Source organism: Mastigoproctus giganteus, chromosome 3 (genome assembly GCF_048544385.1).
Source record: "Mastigoproctus giganteus isolate SK-2022 chromosome 3, ASM4854438v1, whole genome shotgun sequence".
Classification (NCBI taxonomy): Eukaryota; Metazoa; Arthropoda; class Arachnida; order Uropygi; family Thelyphonidae; genus Mastigoproctus; species Mastigoproctus giganteus.
The window spans coordinates 196,551,263-196,563,831 of record NC_143577.1 but is presented as its reverse complement, the minus strand read 5'-3'; the positions used below and the strand labels follow the sequence as shown (position 1 = coordinate 196,563,831).

The following is a 12,569-nucleotide window of genomic DNA, read 5'->3' as shown; positions in this document are numbered from 1 at the left end:
TTTAGTTGATTACCAAAATCCAGATATAGAGGGATTTTCCTTGTAGCGATGATGATTAGTTTCTACTGATCTTCATTACTACAAGGAAGTTCTGAATAAGAGGAAAAAGGTTAGGAAGCATTGAACTCCATATTCCTTTTCCAAGAATAAGGATGATGCTTCAGGAAATCCACAGTTAACTTCTGGATTTTAAGTTCCCCTTCAAGAAATAAACTGATATGCACATTGTGTTTAAATTGTGCATATATTTAAACCTGTTAAAATCAATAAAACCTATTGTAAAATTTTTTTATTGTTTAATCTGAAAAATGAGTTAGTGCTAAGGTTTGACTTCCCTAGTACCGATTATCATTATAACATGTGAGTCTATTGCTCCATTTCCTTATGTCACACTTTTGAGGAATCAGTTAATGACATATTAAAAGCCCCCTGTATTCAACAATTTTTTTTTTTTTTAATTCAGTAAACAGTAGGAAGAATTCGTAAATACACTATTTACAGAAGGGTTCATCACTTTGACTTCTCAGTTTTTCATATCCAAATTATAACTAACAAAAAAAAAAATGCATCTCCAATTAATACCATCAGGAAAACCGAGTGATTAAATAAAATGCGTAATATTTTATTAATATAATTTACACAAAAACAAGTACTTATGCATTACTACATATTTTATTTTTATATGTGATCTTTATGTTTTACTCATTCTATGAACACCCAGAATTTTTTGACCCAGAAAATTTGAGATTTTCAACAAATCCAGTTATATCTCACTGGTTTTTGCCAATGGTATATAATTGGCTTTGTTGAAAAATCATAAATTTAATATTTATATGGTAAATTTATTTCTATTAATCATCTTTGTGCGTCAATTTGTCAGTCATTATTGGTATTATCTTGAATATTTTGGGGACAGATTTCATACAACAATATAATAAAAGTATAGTATTCTTCAAAGAAATTGTAAGGGTATGCCGACAAAAAAGGTTGAATTGTAATCAGTATGTTAACAAAAGATAGAATTGTAAGTTTATACACCAGCAGAAAAGGTTGAATAATACTGATTTATGCTATTTACTAGTGTGAATTTTCAGATTGAGCTGTTCCATCAAATCATAAAATAAGTTCTGTTAATAAGTTTTTCTAAGTTAAATTTTATAGATATCTTTTCACTGATATCATTTTTCTGCTTAAGTATAATATATGTATATAATTTTATTATAGGATGACACAGGTGAGGACAGAGATGTAGAACTCTGCTGCCAAAGCAGAGTTCATTTAGATGATGGCATCTAATTTCTTTCCTATGCTTTCCTCCAGTCCACCTCCTCTTGATGATGGAGATACTCCTGATGATGATGATTTTGGAACTTTTGCTTCTGCTCATCCAATATTTAGGGAGACTTCAGAGACCACTTCATCTGTTCCTTCCCGGGCCACCAGTGTCAATGCCAAATCTCAAAACAGTATTCACATTTACGATCAAGAAAATATTACGAAAAAAGTATCTACACAGCGTGTAATTTGTGGTGGTGATGGATATGAAGATTTTGCAAGGTTTTCTTCCCGTGCAAATATAAGTGAAGTAGTGAAACATAATAATCAATCAAATGATATAAATCATGAATTTAAAGAAGCTTCCACAATTTCAGATTGTGGAAATTATGAGGAAAGGCTTCCCAAAATTGCATTCAGTTGCTCAACAGACTGCAATGAAGTTAACTTCCATAATTATAAAGAAAAATCACCTACAGATGGAATAGGATTACAAAATAATGAATCACTTAATAACCTCTGTAGAGCAGTGGCATTTGAAGATGAAGTTGAGAGGTATAGTCTTAATGATGAGGAATTTGATTTTGGAAAAAAGTCTCCTGTAAGTAGACAGTTATCGCCTAGATTAGAACAACAGGATAATACTAGTCAGGAATCTGTGCCAGATTCTGGACTGTGCAATAGTAGCCAACACAGTGAAACGTCACCACCTCCTACATCTGAAGGTATATTTTCTGATATGTCACCTGAGAGAGAACTTCCCTCAAAAGTACAGGAAACTTCAAATGGCAGGATTATTTTTCAGGAGACAGAGAAATCAGATGTCTTGCATATTGTAAGAAATAATTCTCTTGATGATGAAATTAGAGTGCCACCTATCCAGGAAAGCAAAAATACTAGTGTTGGTGAAACTTGTAACCCCGTTAATATCAGTTCAGCGCAATCTTTTCAAAATAGTATCGGCGATACTAGTGAACTAAAATTCTCTACATCCAATCTGCAAAAGGATCACATGGTTTCAGAATTGGAAATACCAGCACATACAATTCCAAATGGACTTTGCTCAGCAAGTTTGAGCCCAATGTCACAGAGTGAGGAATATAGCTCTGTACAGGAGGTTTCAAGTAATGCTAATTTTAGTAGTGACACTTCACACTTTGATACTGCTTGTACATCTTTAAGTTCTCCTTGTTCAGTGAAAGATGGCATTTCTCAGGATGAGAACAGTATTTCATTATCTGAGGAAATCTGTAACCAAGATAGGACAACCACAAAGAAAATTACTAAAGCCTTTGCAGAAGCTGCAGAGCAAAGGTACTGTCTAAGTAAAAATGAAATGAGTGAAATGCATTCTCCACACTCTACCAAAGAGTATTCAGATTTTTCTGAATTTACCAATAAAAATATTGCAGAATATCCAGTATATCCAAGTGATGTTCCTGAAATATCACTGGTGAATTCCAGTCAAACTTGTGATGACTTTGATGATTTTTGTCAGGCTCCTGAAGTTGTACCTACCAGTACTACTCAAATTGAGAATGCAAGAGTATTAACTGTTGATACTGTTTGTTCAGATGTTGATTTTAATTTACAGGAGAGTAATGTATATAATGAAGATGATTTTGGAGAATTTGAGGAGGTGAAAATGTTTAAACCCTTAAGCATGCCTGAATTTAATAAAGAAAGTGGTGGTTTTGCAAAATTTGAAACCAGTGATCATGTTATTTCTGAATCATCAAGCTTAGCAATGAGAAATGACGTTCACAACACAGATGACTTTGCAGATTTTGAAAATGTATCTTTTGAGCAGCTGCCTCATCCAGAATCAAAACAGCTTTTAGTAAATAACAATGGTATAAAGCCAACTTCTCAGTTAGCAAAACAGGCAAGTTTTTCTTCTGAATTTATAATTTAAGAATATACTTGCATACTTTATATTCAAGTAACTTTCTAATTCTTTATTATTTAATTATAAATTTATAAATGACTTGATGTTTTATTTCAGTATTTATTTTTTATAATTTGAGTGGCAGCTATCTTGTTTGAAGAATTCCATAATGTGTGTGTGTGTATACACACACACATATTATGGAATATACACTTTTTTGTAAAGTGTATATTCAACAACAGACTTTTGTAAAGTAAACAAAAAACTAAGATTTTTGCACATTTTGCTGTTCTAAATATATATGCAAATTGATTTTTGGAGGTGTTAGATAATGTAATAATGACCTTGACAGCAAAATGCTTCTACTCAATTGCTAGTTAAAAAATAAGTATTGCCTTCTGATTTTTGTATTAATTAATTTTTGCTATTAATAAAGTGGCAGATGGAATTGATGATTTTTAGAATATTTAAATTTTTCAAAGATGTTCAAATTTCACTATGATATATATACTTTATATATTATAGTGAAATTTGATATGAAGACATAGTAGCTAATGCATATCTGGCATTGCCTAGAGTAATTTAATGTTAAATATGAAACATTGGTAAACCAGAGGCACTTGATTTTTAAATTTCTTTGATAACTTACTTGCCTTGATAAACAATTTTAATAACTTCTAAATTATTTTGGAGTTAAAAAAAAAAACTTCTTGGAAAAATGTTTTGATTGTTTCACTGACAATTGGATCAAAAAAATTGCTTAACATGACAGTATTACTGGGGATAGTGAAATTGAGGAAAGCCAAAAAAGAATCGGTATATGACTGCCCAACATTACAAGTAACCCGGGGAGGGGAACGGGGAATACAAGACATTGTTGTCAAAAGTTTGAATCCAAATGTGGACCTCCACTTTCCTTTGGATGAAAGAATAAACCACTTGAAAACTGTCTACTGCAGTGAGGCAGTTAGCATTAGCATTAGTAGAGGCATTTGATGAAAGAAAGCAAGCTTATGCAGCATCAGCCAAAAAAAAAAAAAAAAAAAACCACTTCCACTTCACCTCTCTGTTCGTTCAAAATACCTGTCCAGCTGAGCCTTAAACTTATTTAGGCTATCAACCTCCACCACAAGGGATGGAAGTCTGTTCCACCAACCAACCACCCGCTGGCTAAAGGCAAATTTCCGCACGTCTATCCTACATCTGTCTTTCCTCAATTTGAATTTATGCCCTCTCAGGTGATTTTTCTGAGCTAGAGGAAGAATCCCATCAGCATTAAGCTTGCTTAAACCATTCAAGGCTTTATACACCTCTATCAGATAAACTCGCTGGTGCCTAGTCTCCAGACACTGTAATTTGCAAAACTTAAGCCTTTCTTCGTAAGAGCACCCCTTTGTTCCATTCACTAATCTTGTTGCCCTTCTCTGTACTCGTTCCAGCAGCTCTACATCCTTCTTGAAATGAGGCCTCCAGACCTGTATACAGTACTCTAGGTGTGGCCTGACCATTGCCTTATACAATGGAATAATCACCTCCTTATCCCTGCTGGAAAAATTCCTGTATATCATTGACAATACTCCATGAGCTACTCTTGCAGCCCGTCTGCACTGCTCAGAGAACTTCATATCTGCCTGCACAACCACCCCCAAGTCCCTTTCATTCTCTACCACTGTCAGTGTAGTACCACAGAGTTGATACGTTGCTCTGGGGTTGCTGTTTCCCATGTGTAGTACTTTACATTTTTCAATGTTAAACTTCATTTGCCACCTCTCAGCCCATCTGCTCAACCTTTCCAGATCCTGTTGCAGCAGCAGAGTGTCAGTAGTGTCCTTGACAACCCTGCCAACCTTTGTATCGTCTGCAAACTTGGACATTAAGCTTGATATACCATCATCAATATCATTTATAAATACAGAAAACAATAATGGACCCAACACTGAGCCCTGAGGGACTCCACTAATAACATTAGTCCACGATGAGCAGTGTCCATTGATTACCACTCTGTCTTCTCCCCCTAAACCACCCCTTTATCCATAGCAGCAATTTGCCTCCAATGTCACACTGCTCCAATTTGTGTAGCAGTCTTCCATGTGCAACAGTATCAAAAGCCTTTCTAAGATCCAAGTATATAATATCAAAGTTATTCTCTGCATCCAGTTCTTTTGTGACTGCATCATAGTATCCAATCAAGTTGGTCAGGCAAGACTTCCCCTTAACAAAACCATGCTGTGTCTGAGCTATAACTGAAGTCTTGTCTAAATGATCCTGCAGTGCTTCTTTAACCAGTGCCTCCATTAATTTTCCTGGAACAGAAGTTAAGCTCACAGGTCTATAATTACTTGTGTCAGCCTTTGATCCTCCTTTGTGAATTGGGGTCACATTTGCACATTTCCAGTTTATGCGTACCTCCCCTGAGTCCAAGGAAGCTCTCATAATTATGGCTAAGGGTTTGCTTACTTCCTTTGCTGCCTCCTTTAATATAACTGGATAGATCCCATCCACCCCGGGTGCCTTTCTTGTGTTTATCTTCAACAGTTTCTCCTCCACTTTACTCCCAGTTATTTCAAGATTCTGTAGCTTACTGCTAGAGTTGAATACACCTCTGGCATTCCCCTCGCTGAATAACTCCTCATGTGTGAATGTCGATGCAAAATATTCATTTAGTTTGTTAGCTACCTGAGCAGGATCATCAACAGTTGACCCATCAATATCAAGTGGACCAATCTGATTCATCCCCTTCCTTCTAGAGTTTACATAAGTAAAGAACTCTTTGCTGTTTTTCTTTGCATCCCTTGCCAAGGATTTCTCGTAATCTGCCTTCGCCTGCCTAACCTCCTTTGTAACTTGGTTGCATATCAACTTGTATCTATCATAGGCTTCTGTGTCATGTGTTAATTTGTAACTATCCCATGCATTTTTCTTCTCTGCCATATGCCTCATTAGTTCATCTGACATTCATTTAGGCCTAAACCTTGAACAATATTTTTTAGTTGGTATGTAAAGCCTAGTAGCTTCCAAGATAAGTTCTTTGAATGCTTCCCATTTTGAATTTGCTGTTGGTAACATTATCAGTTGGTCCCACTGTATAGAATTTAAATACTGTCTCAGTCCATCGTAGTCGCCTTTACGGAAGCAATAACCCTTCCCTTTACCCCTAATGGTAGTTACCTCTTTGAGTAAATCCCACTTCAGCACACTGTGATCACTGCCACCTAGTGGTTCATTTATCTGCAGATTCTTAATGCATGAAGAATCACTGCTGCTAATCAAATCAAGAGTATTACTCCCTCTAGTTGCCTCCCGAACATGCTGATGTAGAAAACAATCATCCAATAAATCCACAAAAGCCCTGCTAGTGCGTGAGTAACCAGCCCCCAAATTCCAGTCAATATCTGGGAAATTAAAATATCCCATTATAAGACTCTCTGATTTACTGGCCCACTCTATTTCCCTGTACAGTTCCTTATTATACTCATCAGAGTCATTAGGCCTATAGCACACTCCTACTCTCAATTTTGATCTCCCAATGCTTATGTGACACCAAACTGACTCAACACTGCACTGTCCAGCGATGTCGACTGGCTTCACTTCCTTGGTTTTTATGTGTTTCTTAACTAATAGCATAACCCCTCCCCTCTTCCTATCCTGTCTATCCTTTCTGTAGACATTGTACTCCCCAAATTGCAGTTCTGCATCCCTTATATCTGTGTGACACCACGTCTCTGATATCCCAACAATATCTGCCTTTGATGTTTTGAGCAATACCTTAAATTCATCAAATTTATTTACTAAACTCCTAGCATTGGTGTACACACAAGTATACCTGCACCTGTTTCTATTCTTAGCTACCCTAACACAACCCATGTGTTTACTTGTACCGCAATGGCTCCCAGCAGTCTCTGAAATACCATGCATCTTGTTTTTCAGGCTTCTGCTCATTCTAATAGAAGCAGTGCAAGAATCTCTTTCACCTCTGCCAGTGGCTACTGTCAATCTATTGGTCTTTGTCTCCCCCCAAGCTAGCAGTTTTCCGACCCATCTAACACTGCCTCGATAGCATCAGCAAATATTCTTGCACCCTTTCTATTTAAGTGTATCCCATCCCTGTAGAAGCAATCTCTCCTGTTAACAAGTATAGTCCAGGCTGAAAAAAAATTCTACCCCTTGAGCCTTGCACAATCTTTCCAGGGCCGAATTGATCGACAAGGCTCTCATCATATACTCCCTCCTATCGTATCTGGGCAGAATTGCAGACACTTTCAAATTCAACCCTAATTCTCTGCTTTTGTTCAGCAGTGACCTGTACTTGTTAAGTAATTCTGCCGGTCTCCTACTCTTAATATTATTAGTGCCAATGTGTACAACTATATCACCCTTTTGTGCCCTTAAAAGATGATATTCGCTCTACAACGTCATCAACCTTTGCCCCTGGCAAACATACCCTGGTCCTGTTCCACCTATCTTTTTTACAAAGTATGTTCCCCGTTTCCCTGACAATAGAGTCACCAACAACTACTAGTTCCTTCGGGACCAGCGCATTCTGCCTTGGGGGTTGCCTCTGTGTCACGCGATGCCCAAGTGCAAGCTCTGGCGTTGATGTGGGCAGCTGAGAGCTTGATGGGCCCCTCAATTTAGTTTCTTCGAGGGCATCCACCCTGTCCTTCAAGCTCTCATAAAGGCCCACAAGAACACCGAGTTGTTGCCTGATATCGATACACTCCTTGCATCGCGCACACACAAAGACATCCCCCATGGCAGTATCATGTCCCGTACCCGATTGCTCTGCAAACATCAAGCAAACAGTGCATTTTATAAGGCTGTGAGTCAGAGGACAACTGCCCCCCTCAGTTCTGCTCTGAGCCACAGCACTTCCATTAGCTTGAGCCTTTTGCTTTGCTGCTCTGGTCTGAGTCATGATTCTATTAATTTATTAATTAATTATACTATTATATATTAATTATAATTAATTTATTAATTAATTATCCTTTGGATGAGAGTGGGGGAGGATTAATTATACTATGGGTTGGTTAAAATTTAAACCTAAACCAAAAAAGTCTAGGTCTAGCCCTTTTGATTGTCCTTGATGAAAGAGAAAGTCATGCAAGGTTTAGTTGCATATTGCCATGTATACAACAGAGAATATATGTATTACCATATATAGTAGATAATTCAAAATACAAAATATTGAGTTTCCTATCCATCAAAAGGATTCTGTTAGCTGAGAATTTGATTTAAAAAAAAAAATTTTCTCCCCACTTGCAAAATATAACAATTTCTATGATTGGTTTATGCAAAAAGATTTCAAGCAAAAAAAAAAGAGAAAAGTTGCTGAATGGTTTACTTATTAAAATACTTAATATCATTAAGTTACTAATTGAATAGCATAATATGTTAGCAAATTGTAAAATAACTTGTTGCTCATCAAAATTCCAAATCCAAAACTATTTATCTTATCACTCTACTCATGGAGTCCCTCAATGCTTAGTACTTAGTGCTACTCTGTTTAACATAAAAATAAACTCAGTAATGAAGAACCTATTTCCAACAGTCATTGCTACTTTTTATGCTGATGATTTTAGTATCTCTTTCTATTCCTGTGTGAATGATAGAAAAACATTTGCAGGGAACCATCAACAAAGTACCCACCAGAATCCATAATAATGGTTTTTGTATTTCAACGCTGCAATATACTTTGCAGGAAACAACCTGTACCCAGATCCACAACTACAATTAGAAAAACAAAAAATCAATATTTTTGGTCTCTAATTCTCATTTCTTAGATATAATCTTTGACAGAAAACTTAACTTCTAGAACATTGAAAGCTGTTTGAAATATTTGCCTTTAAAATTTAAATTTTGTATGTATGTTATCTGCTACAACTGGAAAGCTGAGGCATTTACATCATGCCTTAATGCAATCATGTCTGGATTGTGGTCCCCCTGTCTGTAATTCTACCAGACTGATTGCTCTCAGATTGCTGAATCCCATCTTCCACAATGCTCTGCATGTAGCAGATGGGATTGTACGGTAGGGGGATGTATGCTAGGTGCCTTGGGCACCTACCATGCATCTCCCATTCAAAGTTTATATGTTGAAGCTAATAAATCCCCACTGCAACTACTTATACAAACACTCCTTTTAAACTATGCTATTAAAATAAAAGAACAACCAAATCATCCAACTTGCAGAGCACTTTCTTCTCCAAAATGGGAAAATATTTCTTCTCCAATATGGGAAAATATATACGGGGTGTCTCAAAAATATTGGTACAAACGTTTAGGGGAGGTAGGTAACATCTAAAGGAATCTGAATCGCATAGGAACCCATAACCGGAAACGTCACCGTAAGTCAGTAGACGGCACTGTTCATCAGTTCGCGAGAGGGAAAATTTCTGGTTTACTCATTCAAGCAGTAGTCGCCGCACGAAGAACATGCATCGATATACAAACTGTGAGCTGGCAGACATGCACCTAGTGTATGGATTAGCAGAGGGCAATGGACAAGCCGCTCAACGAATTTATGGAGAACACTTCCCAGACAGACATGTACTGGACCACCATTTGTTTACACGTGTGCATCAAAATTTGTGCGATTATGGGTCATTTAGAGGTAACAGGAGTAGTGTGGGCAGACCACGTTCGACACGAACTCCCGCCATGGAAGAAAGTGTGTTGAATGCTGTCCAGAATAATCCTACTACCAGCACACGCGCCGTTGCCTCTGCCTTAGGAGTGTCTTGTTGCAGTGTACAGTGTGTCTGGCACGACGATTCCTCATCTCCAAAGGGTTCAGTTACTGCTCCCCAAGATCATCCTGCATGTGTGGCTTTTGCGCAGTGGTTTCTCCAAGAAAGTGTTCAACAAGACTTGAATTTTCCAGCCTATGTTTTGTTCACGGATGAAGCTTATTTCACTCGGGAAGGCTTATTCAATCAGCATAATGCCCATATGTGGGCTCACGACAACCCACACTGTGTGCGGCCCCATGCGGCACAACATCGCTTCACAATAAATGTGTGGGCAGGTATGGTCGGTGACTGCTTAGTCGGCCCATACCTATTACCATCCCGCACGAACTCCTCTAAATATCGGATCTTTCTTGAACAAGTTCTACCAGGGTTACTTTACGATGTTCCAGCAAATGTGAGACGTGACATTTGGTTTCAACATGATGAGGCGCTTGCCTATTATGCAAGGTGTGTTTGTGACCATTTGAACAGGCATTTTGGGCGTTGATGGATTGGCCGTGGTGGACCCGTTGCCTGGCCCCCATGCTCCCTGATTTATCGAGCCTTGATTTCTTTCTTTGGGGAGCCCTCAAATCTATCGTGTATGAATCGCCTGTGGAGACGGAAATGGATCTATTGGCGAGACTCGTCTGCGCTGCTGCTGCTACTGTCAAAGAAACTCCAGGTGTGTTCGACTGTGTCCGCCAATCCATGCTGCGTCGGTGTCACGCATGCATCATGTCTCATGGTGGAACCTTCGAGCATCTGTTGTAACATCACGAAATGCATCAATCTCGTACTCCATTGTTAATATTATGTGAAATAAATGTTTGCCACTAATTACTGTCTTGTGTAATTTCTGCTTCTTGTGCCTCTGCTACTACTTCCCTGTGACGTTTCCGGTTATGGGTTCCTATGCGATTCACATTCCTTTAGATGTTACCTACCTCCCCTAAACATTTGTACCAATATTTTTGAGACACCCTGTATAAAGAGCTTAACCATCAAAGGCATCCCAACAGGATACACCCTCAAGTTGTACTTGGCAAATGGTGGCTTGGCCTCTGAAATAATGCCCCCAGTACACTTGCTACTCTGTTAGCTCTATGGCCTCAGAAAAAGTGAATTCAAATAAAGGAACAATAAGTATAAGTTTTTATTTTTGTTCCCATACAAACTGTGTTGGATAATAATCTTCAGCGTAACTGGAACCTAGCATTAGTAGAGACATATGATGCAAGAAAACCAGCTTATAGAGCATCAGCCAAAAAAAAACAAAAAACCTTCCATTTCACCCATTCATTCATTTCAAATGCTTATCTAGTTCTTCCTTGAATTTATGCTATCAACTTCCACAACAACAGATGGAAGTTTGTTCCAGCAATCAACTGTCTGCTGGCTAAAGGAAAATTTCTGCACATCTATTCGACAACTGTCTTTCCTCAGTTTCAGTTTATGCCCCCTCAGGTTTGTAATCTGAGCAAGAGGAAGAATCCCATCAGCATTGAGCCTGCTCAATCCATTCAAGGCCTTATACATCTCATTGCCTAGTCTCCAGACGCTGCAATTTGTGGAACTTAAGCCTTTCTTCTTTAGAGCACCCCATTGTTCCTTTCACCAGTCTTGTTGCCCTTCTCTGTACTTATTCTAGCAACTCTACATCCTTCCCAAAATGTGGCTTCCAGACCTGTATGTAGTAATCAAGGTGTGCATTGCCTTATACAAGGGGATATCACCCACTCATCCCTGCTAGCAAGATTCCTGTATGTCATTGACAAGACCCCATGACCTACTTGGGTAACCTGTCTGCACTGCTCAGAAAACTTAATATCTGACTGCACAATTACTAGATAATTGGTAAATAACTAGCATTAACATTTCATTTTCTGCTTTAAAAATTCAGAAGAAATATTCAACAAAGTGTTTGAGACAGGTGAACTACGTCGAAGCACTTCAGAAAAACCCCCACAATGTCCAAACCATGTGGATTGTGTTCCATCTGTTATTTCTTTGAAGAAGTACACTCTAGGCCTTCATCTCTACATCCTTTCCTTCCTTTCTTTCTGGATTGTAGAGTCAGTTCAGTTTTGTTAGAGAGCGAAGTGGGGGCTTTTGTTTGCATTTTGTATGTAATATTTGTTGCACATTGGGTTATTGTGATGAAGTTGAAATTCACATTGCCTAATCATTTTCAACGACTTCGCATCAAACTATCATCATGTAGTGTGTGCTTCATTTACATGTTGTAAACTGTGACAGCATCTCTTGTAAACTTAATCCTGTGAAGTTCTTTACAGAAAACTTCATTTTGACCATTATAATGGTGCCATCTAAGAGAATAAGTGAAAGTGGTATCACTTCACTGCTGTCCCCAGATAAAGTTTTTAATTGTTATGGTATATAGCTATTTTTCTTCATTCTTCTGAGGATATTATGTGATTTTTGTGATTTTGGCATATCTGGGATAGAGTAGCAATATTTTATTAATCTTTCTCGACTTACGTAAGAAATCCTGGAATGTATCTCTTACATATGTCAGGGACAGACTGTATTCTGATTGATACAGATAGCTCCATTTCTGGAAGTGGCTGTCTTTTCTGATATTATCTGATGCGGAAGTTTTTTCTGATATTATCATAACCAGAAAACTTGCAACTGAATGTAGTAGTTAACTGCTG

The 12,569-nt window shown here is 37.8% G+C and overlaps 1 protein-coding gene across 1 annotated transcript in view; it reads left to right on the top strand.

Annotated features, from left to right (window-relative positions):
* The first annotated feature begins 1,674 nt into the window (after window positions 1-1,674).
* The window catches only part of LOC150088546 (aftiphilin-like), a 100,988-nt gene continuing 90,093 nt past the window's right edge, over window positions 1,675-12,569 (top strand). Inside the window, exon 1 of the mRNA XM_090370798.1 lies at window positions 1,675-3,160. Coding sequence (XP_090226924.1) covers window positions 2,015-3,160 — 1,146 coding nt within the window. The 5' untranslated portion in view covers window positions 1,675-2,014. The remainder of the gene's footprint in view (window positions 3,161-12,569) is intronic.